The sequence below is a fragment of the Onychostoma macrolepis genome, chromosome 14 (genome assembly GCF_012432095.1).
Source record: "Onychostoma macrolepis isolate SWU-2019 chromosome 14, ASM1243209v1, whole genome shotgun sequence".
NCBI classification, from domain to species: domain Eukaryota; kingdom Metazoa; phylum Chordata; class Actinopteri; order Cypriniformes; family Cyprinidae; genus Onychostoma; species Onychostoma macrolepis.
In genome coordinates this window covers 21,933,818-21,956,833 of record NC_081168.1, presented here as the reverse complement: position 1 = coordinate 21,956,833, position 23,016 = coordinate 21,933,818, and the positions used below count along the sequence as shown (strand labels likewise).

Genomic DNA, 23,016 nt, shown 5'->3' with positions numbered 1-23,016 from the left:
AATAAAATTAAAATGAATAAATAAAACTTTATTTTAAATTAATTAAAATATTACCTAATATAAATAATAAATATTCTCCAACAGGCTCCACATAAGGACCCAAAACCAAATGTTATGATATCTCTGTGTTCTTACCTGTTGAGCCAGTGTCCAAAGTCAGGCAGGTGTGCCCACTGCACACCGGTCTGGTTCAGTGACCTCAGCAGGCGACAGCAGGTCAAGGTCAGCAGCGGGGTCGCCAGCGCCAGCCATTTCTCCGAGCCCGGACTCATTCCCAGCTCCTCCGCCGGGGAGAATGACGGTCCTTCCTTAGCACTGGAGGGAAGCAAAGGCCCCTCGTCCTCTTCCTCATCTCGATGCCTCTGTTCCCTGAAGTACTTCCTGCAGACGTCCTGGAAGACGGCCAGGCACAGCGTGTTGAGCAGGAAGTACCAGGTCTGGTGTTCTTCCTCTATGAAGCTGCTGGAAGCCAAACTGAGAGTGTGACCCACTGTACCGATCAGCAACAGAGCGTCCAACTCCGACAGAGTCCAGTCGGAACCCTAGAATGATAGAGAGGGGTTACATATTAGCCTCGTTTCAAACTGAGTCTGTTTACTACATAGGCAGCTACCTTCTAAGGCAGCATATTAACTGAAATAGAGCCTCATAAGTGACTGATTTGGAGTTTTACACAGACAGCAACACTGTATATCACACAAAATAGTCCATTTATTCCTGTGAGTCAAAACTGAATTTTCAGCATCATTACTCCAGCCTTCAGTGTCACACGATCCTTCAGAAATCATTCTAATATGCTGATTTGCAGCTCAAGAAAGCTCTCTTATCATAATCAATGTTTTTGTGAAAAGCAATGCTGCGTTTCTTTTTATAGGATCCATTGATAAATAGGAAGCTCAAAAACAGCATTTATTTGAAAGAGAAATCTACTGAAATGATAAACACAATTATGATACATGCAACAAAGTTTTTCTGCAGTTTTATGCTGTTGCAATACATTCACGCCAAATATATCTTTTCAGTAACGCATCACGTATAGCATCTTCCACACAGACAAAAGTTTGCACAAAAATGCACTAAAAAAAAATCAATACAAGCAGTCAGATGTGAAGCATAGAGAGAGAAATGGAGTGGAAAAGGTGAAGCGGTGAGAGTTGAAAAGGGCAAAAACCACAAATAACCGAAACATCTGACAGTGTGTGACAGTAAAACACTGCTGACACCAAAGTCACCGGTGTCCAACACTGTAAAACAACTCTACAGACAGCACTTTGATGTGTAGAGCCCTGAGCTAACAGACACACACACACACAGGTGAGAGAGCATGTTGTGACTGTTTCCCACAGTGTGTAAGTGCAGGGAGCAGCTCAAAGGAAAAGTGCTAACAGCCACACACACACACACACTTGTTTCTCTGGGGAACCCTGTGCACTGGTTGATGTCTTCAGAATCACAATCACACACAACGGCAACCAATCTTAATACATGTTTCTGGTCTCGTTACAAATGATTCATCAGTGCCTGTTATTCTGAAGACACAAATGTTTGTTTTCATCATCTTTCATCAAAGTGTAATCACATTCTTTTGCATCTGAAACAAATTTTCTTTCCTTCTAATCGCAAATATCATTGGTGTTTGCATGATGTTACAGTAGTGTGGGTGGATGCCAGATCACTGCTATATGGTTGTTAGGTTGCATTTAGTCATACTGCAGTGGCAGATTTTTTCACTCAAATTAAAATCAAGCAACAATATCTGCCAGTGCAATGACACACACACACAGAGAGAGAGAGACACACAGCTAATAAATATATAACAAAATAAAACAGCTTCATAATATCTTACTCCGATTTGCTTCTTCAGTGAATGTTTCATGCTTCAAGGATTTTTAGAATTTTTACTAGAAGACAAGTTTAAAAAGAATAATATGAATAAATAATATTGCATTTCTACTAATATAGCATAACGTGTATATATGCAAAATATTACATACTGTATTAAATAATATATTACATATAAAAATATAAACAATAGAATATATAATAAAATACATAAACTAAAAATTGAGTAAAAAAAAAAACAAGCCTACTATAATATACATAAAGTAATAAAATAAAATAAATAAAAATACTACATTATAATACAATGCAAGTAGAAATTAGAATACATATTAAATATTATATTTATAGATATTTAAATATACATTAGAACATCATTCTATTAGGCCTAATTATATTGTATTCGTAATATTAATAGTCATGTTTTACAGTACACTAAATATCATATCATATAACATCACAGGATCATATCAGAGCTATCATAAACTAAAGCTACAACTACTAAAAATATGTTTGTTAATTTAAATATGCTAAAATAAAATGTTGCCTTGGCAATTAACTGAAATAAGTGTGCAGTTGAAGCACTAAAATTGACTAACTGGGGGAAAAAAAAACATTTCACAAACCTGAGGTACAATATTCAAAACACTTGTTAGTTTCTGCATATTCTGTGTGATAGTGTTTCAAATCATGAAACTGATTTGTGTTCCCTGACTTTGATGCAGATTTAAATTTATGTTCATTAACAAAAACAGTAACATATATACAGGGCAGTGGCATAGCCAGAATTTTAATTTTGTGGGAGCCCATCTTAAAATGAGGGGGCCGCTCTTTATTACATGTCAATATTAAATGTGCGCATTATCAAGTGTCTGCTGAATAGCAGTGCGCTTATACTGCATGACAGTTAAAGCCTGGTTTATACTCATCCACACAAGCACGCAGCTCAAGTTACTGCCAGAGGAATACTCGGACTGATTTAATTGAATTTTTAATATTATTTTGTTTATTTTTTCATTATATTTATTGTGATTAACCTCCCGTTCTTGTTCACAGTATAATAACATTCAATCATTGCACGCAATCACGGAGAATATAACTCGATTAAGATGATCAAACTTATTTTTAATTATCGTCTATGGGCTGGAAATATTTCTTTATTTATATCATAAAGTCAACGCATGAAAAATGTTTGCCCTAAACCTTTAATTTAATACTTCTATAAAGTATGGAGCCCTTTAAAGGACATTGTGGTGGGAAAAATTTGGGGTGAGTGGAAAAAATTCAGGGTGGGAGGAAAAAATAATTTTCAAATGTTTTGCGTTCCCTCGAGAAACTTTTGCGTTCTCCCGCAAAGATATTTGCGTTCTCTCGCAAAACTTTTGCGTTCTCTCGCAAATATATTTGCTTTTCCTTGCAAAACTTTTGCGTTCCCTCGCAAAACCATTTGAGTTCAGACACACTCTTCCTGTTTACTTTACAGCTTGCAGTGGTTACAGCTTGTATGTTCACAATGGAGCGGTTCATAGAGTTTTATTTTGAACTTGGACTCAAATAAATTAATAAGTCAGTGCTTAGTTCAAGGCACGGTTTTGGGACATAATAAAACGCTTAATGTGGCTTAATGTTTTAAAACAGTGACTTGGAGGACCAAATTCGATAATAATAAAAGCTGATAAAATTATTAGGCTAATATTAATAACCTTATTAATATTAATAGGAATATTATTAATAAGGTTATTAATGTTAGCCTAATAATTTTAATCAGGATTTATTATTATCGAATTTAGTCCTCCAATGTCACTGTTTTAAAACATTAAGCGTTTTAGAATGTCCCAAAACCGTGCCTCGAAATAAGCACTGACTGTATTACCAAGTTCAAGTCCAAGTTCAAAATAAAACTCTATGAACCGCTCCATTGTGAACATACGAGCTGTAACCACTGCAAGCTGCAAAGTAAACCGGAAGCGTTTGTCCAAACTCAAATGGTTTTGCGAGAGAACGCAAAAGTTTTGCGAGGGAACGCAAAAGTCCGTTATTTCAAATGTACATGCACAGTAGGCGCGCTAATTTTTTCCAGGTGCAGTCGCACCGCATAGAGATAAAAACATTTAAACTTTTCAGAATGCCGCAAGCGCACCGCGGGTCATGTGACAAGAACCAACCAATCAGCTTCATCCTTTCCTATACCAACACTGAAAGCTCAGCCGAGATGGAGGAACAGCTGATCATATCTGTACAGGGATAGCCATATTTAAATAAATTTAGTAGCAGAGCGCAAGCGATTTTTAGTGCTGGAAATCCATTTATCCTTTGCTGAAACTTCTGCGTCTTCATGGAGAGCATCGGAGCGAAAGTATAGCGTGCAAGCTACAGAGCGCTTTGAAAGAAGGAGAAAGTGTTGCGCCTAGCGTTTTCCACACGTTTTTAGATGCAAACTTGTGAACGGCCCCGCGCTACTATTTGAATCTTCTGCTTTTCGAATGCGGAAGTGTGATAAAGGCTTAAAAGGTTTTTTTTAATCAGAAATCTGAGGGGGTCGGATATGTAAATGAGGGGGCCTCGAGGCTACGCCACTGATACAGGGTAACATTGAAATATTCTGACTGAGTTGGGACTCGACTTTTATTAAAATTAACCTATGGCCATCTATAGTACCACACAATCTGATTATGATAACCAAAGGTAAAACCACAAAGCACCTCACTACCATGGTAAAATGTAACTATATGGTTTCTATAAGAAAAACAGCAGCCTAAATATATTTAGTATAAATATATGCACAAATGTTAAAGCTTAATAACAACCATTACTTCTTTAAAACATTTAATATGTCTACATTAATATAATATGTTTATCCCACATTTCTGCCACAATACCATGGTGAAGTTAGTATTACTACAGTAAATCCATGGAAAAGTCTTCTAACAGGATTGTTCATGGCACGGTGTTTGTCAGCGGCATTTCATCTGGCTTTAAACGAAATAACCAAGACATTTCCATGTATTCTTCACTGAATTCAAACACTTCTCACTGGATCTCACAATGCTGGTCGCATGTTTGAGACCGATCAGCAAAGTAAAAGCATTATAAACTTCAGTTTCCCTCACATTACTGATGTTAAATGTGTTGCTCTTCCTCAGTTCAAACAACAGACAATATTTCTAAGCAATAAACAGCATCTCAGCTGCGCTGACAACGTTATACTAATTGGTCACTCTGTGGCTGTTTGTGTGTGTCCCTGGTCATGATGGATATGACCATGTGCAGCCTTGATGTGTGTTACCAGTGGGACCGGTCACATCTCACCAGTGTGACAAGGCCTCGCCACCGCAACCAATGCCTCCCATTCATCACCCGGGGCAACACCTGGGCATAAGACAGCCGGCGGAGGAAATGGACTGTATAAGCAACGTGTGTTTGTGTAAACACAGTCTGGGATGAGCTCGCTCTTGCTTCTCATTTCTGCGCAAACCGTCTCTCTTTACTTTTCGCTTTTTCATATTGTCGGTCCCATTGAAGGGAATATTTGGATCCACAAGAGTCTGGACCAAAAGTGTCAGGAGTTTGTTTTCTGGGCTGCGCGCTCAGGTCTCCAATGGTTTCATCATTGCAGGAGCAAGCACTGAGCTAACGGGGCCACACGCGCTAATCTATATGCTAATGCAGAAACAGACAGAAATTCCCTCTGACGACAGGCTGTGTGTGGGCCTGACGCTCAGCTCATGTGTAATTAAACAGCCTGTTTGTTTCTTTAAAGTGGACATATCATATGGTATTTCACATTTTCCCTTAAGTCCACTTATAATGTTATGCTTTCTGCACTGTAAATGAGTTTTTCATAAGTATTTTCTACCCTCTCTCTGACCCGTACAATTAAACAGCCTGTTTTTGCTGCTGTACCTTTTTGAGGTCAACATGAAACAGCATTTACAGCCCATTTTACTTCTGTAATGAGTAGAACAGAATATTCATTCAGGAAAAAAAAACAAAAAAACTTTTATCCATCAGAAAATTGTGAAAGCGCACAGTAGTGTTATTGTAGTACTTGAGACCATCAATAACTTATTTCTAATTCTATTTCTTTTGATACTCTTGCGCCTGGTCAGAATTTAATGGGGAAATCTGTCAAAAAATTCAGCAAAATGAAAACAATTCAAGATTTGACTACAAAAAGTACTTGTATGAGACCCGTTTTCATATAAAATTAATATCAAGAGCAAGAGAGCTGTTTTCAAGAATATGAACATAATTCCAAAATGTGATATTGATTTTACACAAACGTTCAACAAACAAGAATTTTATATGTGACGTGAATAAGTGAATTACATTTTATACACTATTTATGCATTTATGTATGCATTTTTGCTGTTTTGGCAAATAAATAGTGTTAATATTGTGTAAATATTTTCGGCAATGAAAATAGTTCCAATCAGAACTTTTGTGCTTTTCCGAGCAACACACAGCAGTGATTTGTTACTGAATAAATCAGCTGCTTTGAACAAATTGGTTGAATAAATGGTTATGTGATTTACTCATTAAAGGGGTGGTTTACTGCTTTTTTTTCTTTGCTTGATTGTGTTTATGGGGTGCAATATAACATGTCTTCGTGTTTCGTTTGTTAAAAAACGCCTTATTTTTCATATATTTCACCTTTATTGTAAGCCACTTTCTCCTCTGTCATTTGAACGACCGGTTGACTTCCTGATTCTATGAAACCACTCCCTCAGAAACAGGCAATGGGCTCAGATTGGCTAGTTGGGCCGGTGTGTTGTGATTGGCTAGTTGGGCCGGTGTGTTGTGATTGGCTAAACTGCGTACTGCACATTGTCCGGAAACTTCACGCCCATTACCTTTACGGGCGACAGTCGCATGTGCTGCGGTCAAATGTAAATAATGGTGTCAATATTGCCGTATCAGTTTGAGCCAGAATCAGACCCAGAAAGCGTTAATGAAGAGAGTCAAGCAGAACTTCTGCAAGCACGGCTCTTACAAAACGTTTCTGAATGGAAGTTTGCTGTTGTGATTACATATAATTGTTTGAAGTTTGTACACGTTTGTCTTATACACACAAAATAGCATCGAACTAACTGGCTACTATAAACAAACAGCGTTGGCTTGTGTTTACGCTCTTGATCAAATCGAAAAATTATGTCAAAGTATACATGGAAAATACATTTAGAAAATTAGTACATAATTACAAATTCGGGTCCAAAATGTTTGTACGCGTTTGTCATAGACACACGAAATAGCATTTAACTAACTGGCTACTAAAGCCAGCGTTGGCATTTGTTTACGTCCTTGATAAAACTAAAACATTGCGTCTGAAATTATACATGCAAATACATTTAAAATTATTAAATTTTACTTACAGGTTGTGGCCCAACAACTGCTGCCTCTGGTTTTAAAGTTGGAACCGCTCCATGTTTTAGTAATAGTTTCTGTGTGAATCCGGCATTGAACTCTGTCTTCCGTAAAATGCGCAGCACAGAGAGCTAAATTAGGATTGTAATTGTCAGGAACATAATCAAACATAAATTTTAACCATTGTTGACGAACTACAGCGTCCGTAGGAAGCCCAAACACAGAAGCCCTGACAGCTGGGTGAAAATAACACCGTTTCGACGGCATGGCTACAACTCTCCACTATAACTCTTCCTCTACGACAAAGCCGCAGAACATGGCCTTGCCCCTTTTTTGCATGTTTCGGAGGGAGGGGTTGATGCAAATGTATGGGTCTGTTACGTATGCAACCCGGGAAGTATCTCGTTGTAGTCCCATAGGAGTCGTTTTTGTAGGCATTAAACTTCCTGATTTTTAAAAGACGATATCTCCGCTAAAAAGGATAAACCACCCCTTTAAGTGATTTGACGCCACCTAAACTACTGCCAGTGCTAGTTTGATATTCATATTCATTTTATTTTCCCACCATATTTCTATATTCAAAATGTCATTTTTAAAACATTAATCTCAGCAATATTTATGCAGTTGTAATAGCACCAGTTCAGATGCGGCTTCTGTGCCACCTCTGCAGTGCAAAGATGAATTCTGTTACTGATTTCATTTGATTAATAATTCTAACTCTAGATGGCGCAGGCTGATGGGTTCTAACTCAATCTGATATAATAAGATCATTATTCACATGGCGCAGCTGATTGGTCTCTTTTCGCTTCTCAACATTCAAATACTTGGCTAGTGTTTGCTGTAGCAGTTGCAGTGCACTTCAGAAACCCTCCACCTTCCCCAGCTCCACCTGTATAGATCTGCTGCAAGGTGATTTCATGCATGTTATATATTGCAGCAGCAGTATTTCCTATATGCTCACAGCTCAGTGTTTCCCTTATGTTTATGTCTTTGGGGAGGCGGCAATCGTGGTGGGGAGGGGGGGAAAGGTTGGGGGGGCGTTTTTCCCCCACATAAAAACATTCCTTTAATTTATATTTTAATGAATAAAAATTTAACAAATCTTATTCTTTGGAAAATAAAGGGGTAATAATATTGATAATAACATTGAAGACATTGTATGATTATTCCTTAAAGATAAGGTTTTAATAGTTTTAGTAGTAGTAGTCTATTACGTTCTGCCCAATGTCTTCAAGTGAAACCGAACTTTTATTTTGACGGGTTGCCGTGAATACATTTCTGTGTGTATATGATGAGGATAGTTTTTCTCAAATGAAACGGTCAAATGCTCATGAAGTGACTCACAGAGCAGTTCTGGACATGTTGTTCATGTATTTATTTCCTCATTTAGTGAGATGACAGACGTTAATATCACCGAAAGCGTCACGCGGGCTTCTGTATGAGTAGTGAACAAACCCGCGCGTCTGCGCCATACATTAACACAGAGACAGGCAGAAGTCATATTTAAATAGTTGTTTTAAGGCTTAATATTTACAAATAGGAGTGGGAGTGTGCTCACTTGTGTGCGCGCTTACGTTTATGTGTGTGTGTGTGTGCGAACCGGGGCGGAACTCCGCTGTCCGCGTGATACAGAGAGCGCGACCATGTAACGTAGAGACAGCCTGATGTTATTTATCTTATTTACACGACAGCATGTCATTTCTATTTAGCTTGTTTAATAAAACAACAAGGTATAGACCTGTTCTATAGGGAAGGTAACACTGAATGACTTCTTTTGTGGTCTGGCACTATAGAGAAAATAAAATTAACTTGACTTTCAAGGGGGGCAGGGGGTGGTAGGGGAAACACTGCTGCATGTCATGGATGCACTGACAGTAGCTGGACTCGACTTGGTCTCAGTTTAGGTTGTCTTGACTACAACACTAGTGTACAGTATGTGTTACATACACAGTACATATCATGAAAATTGTTGGCTTTTTTTGACATATTTGGACAAGAAACACTTGATTCTCTTTTAAACAGTGCCGATGATTAAAGTCAATGTATTTAAACAAAACCACAAGAAAATTTTATTTTAATAGTTTTACATTTCAAATTTCTTTTTTTCTTTTAATATTTCTTTGAATAATTTAATCAATAGATGTAAATTTCTTCGGTTCTAATTTTATGGATATGAACGTGTGATAAATATACTTTTTCAGAGTTTATAGACTTTATTAATAGATGTTATTTCAAAGAGGATCAAATGTTTGCTTGTCCAAAAAGCCAAATATTTCCATGGGACGTACTTATTTTTTCTCTTTCTGAATACCACACTTTTGAGACTTTTTGACTCAACAATAAGGTAACAATCATTAAATAGCTATTAATTTGGTGAATACTGGTGAATATTAATTATACTGTTGAAAATAAAAGTTTCAAAAGTATTGATTGATTGGATTCTCTCTTTCTTTCTTTGATGCCATAGAAGAAAAATTTTTGTATCCCTAAAGATCCTTTCAGTGAGCTATATTTAAAAGAACCATTTTTTAGTGTGAAAAACACTTCAAATCTCTAAAGAAAATTTTTGCACTATAAAGTACTTTTTGTGAAACAGAAAGATCCTATGGATGTTAAAGGTTCTTAATGGAATCATCAATGCCAAAAAATGGAGTATATTACATTTTGATGAAAGATTACAAAGACTTATGCAAATGAGCACATTTAAAAACAGATTCAGGACTGAGAGATGCGGGGTTATCAGAGTGAGAGTAACTTCTGAGTTTTGGATTATAATAAGAATCAAAACATCGTCTGAAGTGCCGAGTAAACATCTCTATTAACAAGGATGACAGCAGCACTAATTGATCAGGAGGCAATTAATGCAGACTAATTAAACACTGTGTCGGAATTCCCGACAGCAAGGGGCATGCAACACAGGCACAACCCACATCTGTTGGAAACAGCGCTGGAATCACCGGTAAAACTAGATTGATTTTGTAACATTGATTTTTGTATACTACTACCATTATTATTTTCAGTGCCATAATAAAAGCAAAAAAATGTTAATATTTATTAAATAGTTTTGTTTTTATAATGTATAAATATAAATGTACATAGGAAGATGTGTTCATTTTAAAGGTTGTCCTGCCAAAGAATTTAATTAAAAGAAATTAATTAAAATGATAGGAAAACACAAAAGTTACTGTCATAGAAATGTGCTTCTTTTGACATCGGTCTTAGAATTAATCATCAATGCTTTTAGAATTATTATCATTCTCTAATTTATACTGATCTCAGCAGTTCCAATAAGCCTTCAGTGAGGGAGGTTAATGTCAATCATGAACAACTCGCAGAAGCTTGACGTCAATCCCATGATTCCCTTCACCTCTGTCTCATAGCTATGTGAGGGGTCACTGTCACGCATGTGGGAGTAACTCAAATTTCTGTCAAATTGGCCTGGATCCTCTGAGAGCCCATTACCTGGAGAATGAATTGGAAATACAGCCAATTGTCTCCTGGATCTGCACCTGTCAATTATACATTTGAGGCTGTGGTGCTTTTCAAAGGTGCAACAGCCTAATTCTATGTAGAGATGTATATTTTTTTATCACATTTGTCAAAAGCACTTACACCAAAGACGGTATCACAATAAATATAAAATAATGTATAATAAAATAGAAACAATATAAAATATTATATATATATATATAGATATAGTGTGTGTGTACAGATAAAATATCAGTGTTATTTTAGTATTATTTATATACTATGTATTAATTCGTATTAGTATTTTAATTAGATTTTTTATTTTAATTAGCTGTTTAATTAGTTTTCATTTCAGTAAAATTTTTCTGTGTGCTCACCATTTTTATTAGTTTGTTCTTTAAAAATGATTCTTCATTTAAATATCAATATATTCTTTAAATATTACTAATATTTAAATATTACTTAATTTATTATCTTTAAAAATATATTAAGTTTATTTATTTCCAGTTAGTAATTTTAGTGTTTCAAACTATTTAAGTTATTAACTTTATTAACATTTCTGATTATCTTTTAGATCTAATATTTATATTTTATTTTTAATTTAAGTTAAACATATTTTAAACCGTTAATAATTACAATTTAAAATAAATATTCAGCACAATATTGTCAATATTTACTTTTCCCCCTACAATTTTTCACTTTAACAACTTTTTTTTGGGCTTCCTTTACTCCCTCGAAAAGTTTATAAGTAAATATTTTGTTATTATTATAAAATATTGTGTTATTGTTGTCCAGCAAAACAAATGGGTTCTTGCACCAAAAACAGTGTCAGATTTTCTAAACGAGCAATAAAGTTTACAGGTCACAACCATAAAAACATCTAAAAGACCTGTTTTGCAGCTTGGTTTCACTAAATGTATTTTGTAGCCCATTTCCTGCTGAGATAAAAACCGCTGTCCTTACCCCAATATGCCATCATCACCGATCACATAAATCATTAGTGTGTTTTCACGAATGATCATCGCTGCGTGTCAGTCTCTAGCATACACAGTGCATCAAACGAGCCTGAAAAATTTCCATGATTTCCATGATACGGCCCCTTGAAGACGCCTCAGGCCAGACGATTTCACTTTATTCAACCTGAATGCTCCTAAAAGCCAACGTTTAATTTAGAGCCCAATATATTCCCTGTGCATGAAACCGAGCTCTTGCCACCAGAGACGGAAACCCGGAGCTAAAAACCTGCTCATTAAATATTGAGCATGAGTGATGCTTCAAAATAACAGACAGCCGTCTGGAAGGTGGAAGGTGACAGGAACTCGACTGGGAATCGAGGAGTGATGCTGCAAAACTTTTACTCGTCTCGTCTTGCAGTCATTTCCTTGGCTTATTTCTCTTCTCCTCTGCTGCACAGCTCTCTCTCTAATGATCATTCTGTTTGTTCTCACCTCTGACTGTCAGCAATTTTCTCTCTCGTGCCACAGAAAGAGAGAGAGGGAGATCTTTCTTTCCTGTAAAGAGGTAATTAAAAGAGGTGTCCTCTTCTTATCTCATTAACTCTGGAGCAAATTCTTTTTTTATCCCTGAAAACTTTCCATGTGTCTCTGCTGTTTGAGGAGGCCAAAAGCAAATATGCATTATTAAGAGGAGTTTTTATGAAGAGAGAAGACCGTGCTGTGTGCCCAACACAACTTCCTTTCTTATGATTTTGTGGATGAAATATGACCCAGAATGTTTTTTTTGAGACTCTACTAGTGCTATAAACTTCACTGATATTTAATGATGACATTTCTATCCCATGATGCAAGAGTAGGCTGATATGATGGTCATATTCTCATCTCACATTCATCATGGAGGCCAAAACAGCAGCTCAATCTCAAACTTACAAAGAAATGTTTAAGATTGCCACTTACATAAGACTTTTAGTTTCCACCAAAAGTAAAAAACAAAAAAAACAACAAAAAAAAACACCCTAGATTGTCTTATTAGGTTTTGGATTTGGATTTCATGGAGTAAATGCATTAAAGTAACTTGCAATTATTATTGAAAACTATCAATAATAGGCTATAGATATTCTTGATGACATAAAATGGCAGTATAAGCTTTGGCAGCTGTGATGTCTGATTGCTGGATTAAACTGGGTTTAGATTCCTTTTTTTACGTTACTGTCTAAACACCTACTGATTGGTTGACAGTTAAAGCAACAAACCAAATAAAACAGTTTAAAAGTTGCTTTATGAATAGCTTTACTGCTACTGTATTTGAATCCATTAATTTAAATATTTTTTCATAACTTGTGTTTCTCTTATCAATGCAAAGCCATCACAGAAGGATGCTGATATTGTTGAAATCTCTCACCTGGGGCCTCGAGATAACTTATAAAAATGAGCTAAGTTAATTAAAAATAAAAAATAATTCTTATTTTAATTCACGATTTTGTTACAACCATTTCTTGTATTTGCTTTGCTGCATTGTGTTGCTCTCTCTCCTTTCCCTCATTGTCTGTCCTTCGACAGATCGCTTGAAGATGTGGTGCTCATGCATTATTTGTCACTTTATTAAGGCGGGGTCTTTTTAAGAACGCCACCGGCAGCAGTTTATTGTTGGTGTGACCATGAACGGGTAGAGAGCTCCGGGATACCTCCTCCAGACAACGATTAATCTTGTCTCAAATGAATGTTGTTCTGATAAAGATTCAGTGCTCATATTTGTTGATGTTAAAGTACATACTGGTAAACAGAGCGGAGGGGTTGACCTTCATATTTGGGGAATCTGTTTGGGCTTTGTTTTTCGTTAAAGGGATAGGTTCACCCAAAAATAAAAATTCTGTCATTAATAACCAGTGTTGGGGAAAGTTACTTTTAAAAGTAATGCATTACAATATTGCGTTACTCTCTAAAAATGAACTAAAATACGTTACTTAGTTACTTTTTATGGAAAGTAATGTGTTACGTTACTTTTGAGTTACTTTTTAAATCTGGGCAGGGCTTGCTTGTTTGTTTTTAATACAAAAAGTTATTTTACAAATGTAAAAGCCCTTTTCACAACGAAAGTGAAATGAATACGCTTCACGTCTGTACAGTAGAGGGCGCAGCTCAAACAAATCGCATGAAGAATATGACGCAGGAGAAGAAAGTTCAACATTATTCAGCAATAACAAAAATTAAACAAATGTCATTTTTGATAATTAGTATGGTTGAATTGGATCATCGAAGGTCAGTAGCAAAGACACTGGTTAATAAAATGGGATTAAATACATAAATTATATTTGTCTTATTTAGCATATCTAATTATTGCAGGTTTATATAATATCTGAATTTGCATTTGACTGTTTTATTCATTTTGAGGAATACTGAATCCGTTTTTGTGCAGTGAGATGAGTAAATAATGTTCATATTTACACACTAACATGTTTACACAGCGCACACTACGCTCTGCACTTACTGCCGATTTCTCGCAACATTGCAACACCAGAGCTGTCAGTCGATACATGGGAAACAAAGTAACTGGGGTTAATTATTTGAAAAAGTAACTCAGATAGTTCCTTCTAAATTAAAAAGTAATGCGTTACTTTACTAGTTACTTGAAAAAAGTAATCTGATTACATAACTTGCGTTACTTGTAATGCGTTACCCCCAACACTGTTAATAACTCACCCTCATATTGTTCCAAACCTGTAAGACCTTAGTTCTTCTTTGGAACACAAATTAATATATTTTTGATGCAATCTAAGATTTTAATCTCAGATTAATTTAGTTTTCTGAAGATTAGTGAAGATCTTACAGGTTTGGAACAACATGAGGGTGAGTGATTATTGACAGAAGTTTAATTTTTGGGTGAACTATCCCTTTAAGGAGTTAGGCAAGTTTGCTGTATTTTATTACACAGCTCTGTGGAATACTTGGTTCTGATTGGCCAATTGCGAGACAGCAACCTGAAAAATCTGATAACACGGACTCATCCGGGTAACTGAAGTCGACGCTATATGCGAGCTAAGAACACTTTTTCTTCGTGGAAGCTTTGCATTTGGTTAGCTAATAAAATATTAAAACTCAAATCAATATTATGTGTACAATTATTTAATTATGTCATCCTGGTATTTGCAGGCTCACTCTCTTTTGTTTCATATAAATGCAGCTGCTGCCATTTGCGACGATTGTTTTGTTCACTGTAATGGATAATAAGATAACTAACAAACTGATAACATAAATAAATATCTTTTGTTACCATGCTTATTTATGTGGTGAAATGACGTGTAATAAGTACTATGACTGCACCGTATCCCTTAAATGTCAGTCTAGTTTGAACGTGCCGCTAGCTACTGCTTTCTTAAAGGAAGCTTTGCATTCAAATATTTCAACTATTTACTTATGCGGCAAGTAACCGTGTAATAAACGGGGTCCTGATCATCCTGTTGGGGGTTATTCTGTGATATCATCCAGCTGGATGTACATTTATCCCTTACTTATTTTATTGTTCGATGTAGGTTATTTAATTTCTTTATTTTTCTTTTCAAGTTTCCTTTCCTCCTTTTGTTATTTTGGCCTGTGGCCACCCTGAAGACATGCTCTTCATCTTACCATCTCTAACAAATGTAGCAGTTTTCCCTATTTAATTGTGCTCCTGTTTGATCCTCGACCGGAGTGATTTCTTTTTCTTTTTTTCTTGGGAATCCACCACTACAGCCTTATCTTTATAACACCCCTTAATTGTAATTGTAATAATATTTACTGTTTTTACAGTATATTTGATCAAATAATTAAGCTCTAGTGAGCATAAAAGACTTTCAAAAACATTATCAAATCTTGCCAACCTCAAACTTTTCACTTACAAAGCCGTCTTTTGACAACAGCTCCTGTTCACACATGACCTTTAAACAAGTAAAGGACATTGCGTTTATAGCAAAGCCTGTGTCTTAAGTAACCAGAGAGCTTCTCTACTCGTCCTTAAATAAACTGCCAAGGATAAAACTTCAATCAGGGTTTGTTTTTGGTGTTTAGAGCAAAATGGAAAATCTGAAAATCTGCTTGGCCCTCCAGAGACATAAAGCTGCTGCGTGTGATGCTTCTGATGTTCAAAAACTTTCTCCCATCACAGTCTAATATGCAGAGACGACAAGACACATTCTCAGGTTGACTTCCCTGAAAAGTGTAAAAACGATGGCAAAACATTGCTTTGTTTGTTTGCGTGGTCTGACATGTCAAATTCTGTTTGTCCCACCAATGGAAGACAAGGGGCAACATCTTGTATTGTTAATGAATAATACTTCACTAAATAGTCAAAAATGCTCTCATGATCTGACTCACGATTTCAACAAATCCATCACTAAGAGGTTTTTAAACTTCTAACCATTGCTTCCGGCTAAAATATGAGCCCATATAATATTGCTTTCTCCAATATTATAAAAAAAGGTTGTTTCATCTGAATCAGGAGAGAAATATGTACAGATCAAGCACTGTTTACAAGCTCTAAACAAAGATGTGGGTGGATTTTGATGTGAGAGGACAACAGGGGATGGACTTTTTCACTGGAGGAAGCGTTATTATGAATTATGGATTTGTATTTTACATTTGGTGATGCCCATGGTGCAGAAACCTTTCACTCACTTTAGTAGGGGTCTTGTTGCTGGTCGGCATCCTCCTTACCGCCATACTAAACAGAGCACACATGAAGGCGGAGGACAAGAGGATGACCGTGAACACTAGGACCCAAGGGAGAGAGCAGAGGTAGCAGGGGCCCCCGGCGGAGGTGCAGACCAGCACGTGAAGGGCCGAGCCGAACAGACACAGCAGGTAGAAGGGCAGAGAGAGCAGTGATGACGCCAGCGGGACATCCACAACCGCCTCCCTGCTCAACGCCTCCGGCATGGCCAACAAGAGCAAAAACAGCACCTGGAGAACGAGAGAGAGCGTTTCAATTACACACACGCGCACACAAGGGCTGTTTACCGCTTGTATTAACATCTGTCTCGGGTGATGCCATCACAAACGGTCATATGAGAGCGATAGTGGTTTTTACACCTGGTATTAAAGCTGCTGTAAGTGATTTTCAGGGAATATCGCTCATAAAATGGTCCTGGCAGATATCACTGAAATAGGTGTCCTGAGAAATCAAACATGTCTCTGTGTCAACACAAGACCCTGTAATCAGCAAAAAAGAATCTGAAAGTTTTAAGCCAATCAGAAATGCTCTCTGCCTGTCAATCATTTTGCATGTCTGGGTTTGCAGACACTGGATTGGTTGATGTCTTTGGAGGGCAGGGTTTTGGAGAAATGGGGATCACTGGCTAACTCAGCATTTTACAGCTTCTCAGTGAACACTTTTGATTGGATGCCATTGGAAAGTATATGCATAAAAGTACAAAAAGTTCAAAAGAATAGCATTTATTCAAAATATAAATATTTTTTAACAATATAAGTCTTTACATTAACTTTTTATCAATTAACACATCCTTGTTGAATGAATGAAATGAGAGAATGAATTGAAGTATTTCTTTCAAAAAAAAAAAAAAATAAAAATAAAATTCTGAACCCAAACTATTGAATGGTAGTGTAAATAGATTTCTATTTTAAATAAATGCTTTTCTTTTAAATTTTTTATTCAAAGTATCCTAGTGTCATAGGTTCCAAAAAATATTAAGCAGCACAACTGCATTCAACATTGACAAAAAAATAAATAAATAAATAAATCAGCATATTAGAATGATTTCTGAAGGATCATGTGACACTGAAGACTGTAGAAATGGCTGATGAAAATCCAGCTCTGCATCACAGGAATAAATTATACTTTAAAGTATATTAAAATAGAAACCATTATTGTAAATTTTTCTGTAGTTTTGATCAAATAAATGCATCATTTATGAGCATAAGAAACCTTTATACGGCTGTGTGTGTGTGTAGTCAGCAACAACATATGAGTCAACAACACTTGACAAAACTTTATACACGGGATAGATAACGGGATAATTTATAGGATGCAAGCCACCTAAAAGTTTAGATTAGTAACAAACTCTGGTTTTTCATTTAAATCTCATCCTTCTCAAACACAACTGTATTGGACTAATGCAGATACAAAAAATGGAATAAAATCAAGAATCTGTGATTTGTTCATTCTCTTTAACTTTTATTTAAATTGACAAAAGTACAGAGAAAAGGTCTCCAAAGTTTTCACTGACCAACGTAAATGTATTTTGTAAATATGAACAAATTTAGTTTTTGATGGCTGCAAAACATTCCAAAAAAAGTTGGGGCAGAGGCAAAATAAAAGTGAAAAGGTTATAGAATATCCACGTTAAACTGTTTTGAAACCGTTCACAGTAAGCAGGTGAACTGGTCAATGTATCATGTTTGGGTATAAAAGGAGCATCTCAGTCTTTGCAAGCAAAGCTGGATCATGGCTCATCACTTTGTGCCAAATTTCACAAGAGAAGTGTCAAACAAACCAAAAATCACATTTCACAAGGCAAAATTGCAAAGAATTTAGGTCTTTCACCAAGTACCATACATAAAATTGTGAAAAGATTCAGGGAATCCAGAGAAAAATCACAGTACAGGAAACCTCAGTTGAATGTGCTTGACCTTTGAGCCCTCAGATGGCATTGCATAAGAAACCGTCATGCTGCGGTGTTAAATATACCCACATGGGCTCAGGAGTACTTCAGAAAACCACTGCCATTTACTACTGCATCAAGAAAAGCAAGTTGAATATCTCTTACTCTAGGAGAAAGCTATACATCAATTCTATGCAGCGATGCTGCCAGGTTCTCTGGGCCAGAGCTCATCTCAGATAGTCAAAAAGACAGAGAAAATGTGTGCTGCACTCAGATGAGTCCACATTTCGACTTGTTTCCGGGACAAATGGATTTCGAGTTCTCAGTCCCAAAGACCAAGGGGACCATCCAGACTTTCATCAGTGACAGAAGCAAAAGCAAAGGTCTGTCATGGTATGCAGCATGGGTGGCTGGCATATGTGTGAAGGTACTACTGACATGGAAGCATATATTGGGATTGTACAGAGATATATACTGCTATCAAGATGAGGTCTTTCATGGGAAGTCCATGGTTGTTAGATCAATGCCAGGTCTCATTCTGCATGTGGTACAACAGTGTGGTTTCGTAGAGACAGAGTGAATGTGTTAGAATGGCCTGCCTGCAGTCCAGATCTGACTCCTATTGAAAATGTATGACCAGTCATGAAAAGGAGAATCAGACAACGACGATCACAGACTACTGAGCTTCTGAATTCTTGTATCAAGTGAGACTGGACAAAAGTTTTGCTTGCAAAACTTTAACAATTAGTATCCTCAATTCCCAAACAATGAAACATTGTAATTAAAAGGAAGGTTGATGTGACACGGTGTTAAACATGCCTCCGTCCAAACTTTTTTGGAGTGAAAAAACTTAATCTAAATTTGTTCATATTTACAAAATACAATTATGTTGGTCAGTGAAAACTTTGAAAATCTTTTCTTTGTACTTTTGTCAATTAAATAAAAGTTAAAGAGAATGAACAAATGACAGATTCTTGATTTTATTGCATTTTACAAAATGTCCCAACTTCTCTGGAATTGGGGTTGTAGATAAATGTAATCTCACATAAACACACACTCTTCATCAGAAGGGTGGTGGTCAGTGTGGGTCGCACATCAACAAGGATTATGGAAAATTAATGATGGGCTTGTCGGCAGCTCGACACAAGGACACATATTCATAAACAACCCTAAAGAAAGACTCGCATGAAATATAGAGGTTATTTACTGGAGAAAACCTGTCCACCGCTGTCAGGAAGCCTCTTGCTAATGCACAATCAGCTTTTTTCATTGCAAAAAACTGTCGATCGCAATGACAGCCAAGAAGTGAATGCAGATATCTCACACTCTGAGAGATTTCTGATAAAAGCAGGGCTTTAAAAAAGGACACACGCTGACGTGTCCTTGCCTCCGAATCCCAACAATGAACCTACAGTCAAACACTTGCTTTGAAATGCACTCGCTCTTTTCTTGTCCCCATCCGGTTCACTCGCTCACGGCTGTCTTCATTGACATCTCTACGGGATGTTACATTTGCGCTGTGAGCGATGTTTGAAGAAGTCACATAAAAAAAAATTTAAAAAAACTTTTCTCTCAGAATTTGAAATCTGAGGGTCAGAAACGCTACGTTAATATTTAACAGAGAAAAGACACAAACTGCCAATCGTCTGAGATAAAAGCTTTGTGGGAACTTGATTTAACAAAGGGCCAAATGAAAAAGTGAACAACGGGAGGCTGGAAAACAGGATGAAAATATAATCAGGCGGCAATCTGATGTTTTTGCTGAAAACAGTAATATGCGTAAAGTCAGCATGAAATTGTAATTGACCATATTTTCTTTCATAATGCGTGTTTCTGGTATTAGGTGCCATGAACCAACAATGAACAGCACAATCTTAATGTTAACTTATAAGTATACTACACTGTAAAAAAAAAAAAAAAAAAAGTTGAGCCAACTTAAAATGTTTAAGGCAACCAGCTTCAGCAGATTTTTTAGTTTTCTCAACTTGTCGTTTTAAGTTTATACAACACAAATTTGAGAATCTCCCACAGAAAAAAGTTGAGAGAACTCAAAAATCTGCTGAAGCTGGTTGCCTTAAACATTTTAAGTTGGCTCAACTTTTTTTTTTTTTTTTTTACAGTGATCTGATCATTTTTAGTTCATGTTCATTCTTATATCAATTTTATTTATGCAACTTGAAATTATAAAATTGTATTGGCATACACTACCGTTCAAAAGTTTGAGGTTGTAATGTTTTTTGAAAGAAATCTCTTATGCTCACCAAGGCTGCATTTATTTGATTAAAAATACTGTAAAAACAGCCAAACTGTGAAATATTATTATAATTTAAAATAACTATTTTCTATTTGAACATATTTTAAGATGTAATTTATTCCTATGATGCAAAGCTGAATTTTCAGCATCATTACTCCAGTCTTCAGTCATCATTCTGATATGCTGATTTGCTGCTCAAGAAACATTTCTTGAAATCAATGTTGAAAAATAGTTGTTCTTCATATTTTTGATGAAACTACTTTCCTTATTTTCAGCATTCTTTGATGAATAGAAAGTTCAAATGAACAAAAAATTTAGCATTGTTAGAACATGACAGCGGCAAAGAAGTTTGTCTTGATATTTACCAAAGGCTTTATTAGCGAACTCTGTTTGTGAAATGACGACACCGTGCTCATTTCCACTCCGCTCTGCCCTATTTGGACAGGACTAGTTCTCCCAGAGGAGGTCAGGTCAATTTGTTTCTCAGCTGCACTTTGTGATTTCAATCCCCTCCAAATTGAACACGTCTGTGTATTTCCTCACACAGCCTGTGTAAAAATTACAGAGCAAATTACCTACTGTTTTTTTGGCAACCTCTGGAGTCCTCTAATGCTGTTCAGAAAGTAACAGCTATTGTGGTACTTTTTCACAACACTTCTCCTCGTTTATTTTGACCTTTTGTCCAACACCGTGACTAAAACTAATTGGTGCACTTCATTATGGTGTAGACCTTTTTGCCAGCTTGCTGGGTAAAGTTGGCAAATCGGCAGTTCGATTCATCAAGCATGTAAACTCAAATCCTCGCAGTCAGCAATAGTCTTGTTAGCGATTTGTGTTTTGAATTCGAAAAGCTACTTTTATTCATATATATATATATATATATATATATATATATATATATATATATATATATATATATATATATATATATATATATATATATATATATATATATATATATATATATATATATATATATATACACACACACACACACATACATACATACATATACATACACACACAGTATATAATCTAATTTAATCTAAATACATCCATCCAAGCTAATTATGTTATACTGAATATTATTTAATATACTATGCCTATATATTATACAAATGATGTTATACATTTCATATAATACATTATAAAATCCAGCCCATTTTATTTTCTTGTTGAACATCTTGTTCCACTTTGAAATACTTTGCATTACATGCTTTGCAAACAACATTTAAGTTTGCTTTTAATTGCAGGCCTTCAGTGGTCGAATGAATGAATTTGGCTTTATCACCCTGAACAACAGCTGCCCCATTTACACTATGATACTTTTGAAAAGTCATTTGAAAAGTTTCATTTCAGATGTGTATTTGTTGTTGGTTCGACTCTGGGGAGACGCTTTGCTATTAATTTATGTGGAATCTGCCCTCAGGAGACACGCAGAGTCTTACAGGCGCCAATGGAATCTAAATGATGTTATTTCATGCGCTTAACCTCAAGAGAAGGCAGCTTTACAAAGAATCTGGTACCTTGAATAACAAAGAAACACATTCCGTTGGGGAAATATAGAGACTTAAGAAAAAAAACAACAACAAAAAACAAGTACACTTGCACCTGAAAGCTTCATTTGTTGACATTAACTACATTAGTTAACAAAAAAAATTACCAATAGATTATTAAAATCAAAATCTGTTAATGGACCTGAGCTAACATGACTTAATAAAAATATAACAGTTCATTGTTAGTTCATGTTAATAAAAACTGTAACAAATGAATTGCTCATTATTAGTTCATTTTAGTTAACGCATTAACTACTATTAACTAATGTTACCAAAACATTTATCTTCATAAGCATGTTAACATCAGTCACTCTTCATAGAGATTAATTTAAAACAGCACTTCTTTTTCAAAGCTTTATGGAGGAGATATACTATAACACTGTTCATCTTCTGCGGTTGCGATACCGTTTTTTTCCAGGTCTGCAGAATTGATGAAATCAGCACATTTGATGCATGCTATATGTGTGTGAGAGCTAAAGACCTTTCCCTGCCATGGTTCAACAGCTGTATTTGCTAAGTGCAATCCATTATTGAAGTACTACAGTCTTCAAGCAGTCGATACCTCATCCGGTCAATGAGATCTAAAGGACACAGCGTCCACTGGGATGTGGGACTGGAGAATGTCAGAAGGTTTGAGGGCATCCAGTGGGTCATACGAGATGGAGAAACCCTGGTCTCCTTTCCTCGTAGAGGATTGGAAATGATTGCTGCGGTCAAGTGATTTATATTTTCTGTTGAATCAGATCCTAAGGTCTTAATAGAGACCATAACTGTATATTTTCAAATGCAAATCTCCATTTAATTTATCCAAAATACAGTAAAAACAGTAATATTGTGAAATATTATTACAATTTAAATAACTGTTCTCTATTTGAATATATTTTAAAATGTAATTTATTCCTGTGATGCAAACCTGAATTTTTAGCAGACATTACTCCAGTATTGAATATATAACATTAATATTTTTGTGGAAACTGTGTTACTTT

General features: G+C 35.9%; 1 protein-coding gene across 4 annotated transcripts in view; it reads right to left on the bottom strand.

Moving 5' to 3' along the window:
* The window catches only part of pigg (phosphatidylinositol glycan anchor biosynthesis class G), a 132,431-nt gene that overhangs the window by 54,069 nt on the left and 55,346 nt on the right, over positions 1-23,016 (bottom strand). For all 4 annotated transcript variants that reach the window (XM_058797782.1, XM_058797783.1, XM_058797784.1 and 1 more), the window contains exons 8-9: positions 16,278-16,562; positions 136-542 (exon numbers count right to left, since the gene is read on the bottom strand). In XM_058797782.1, coding sequence (XP_058653765.1) covers positions 136-542; positions 16,278-16,562 — 692 coding nt within the window. The remainder of the gene's footprint in view (positions 1-135; positions 543-16,277; positions 16,563-23,016) is intronic.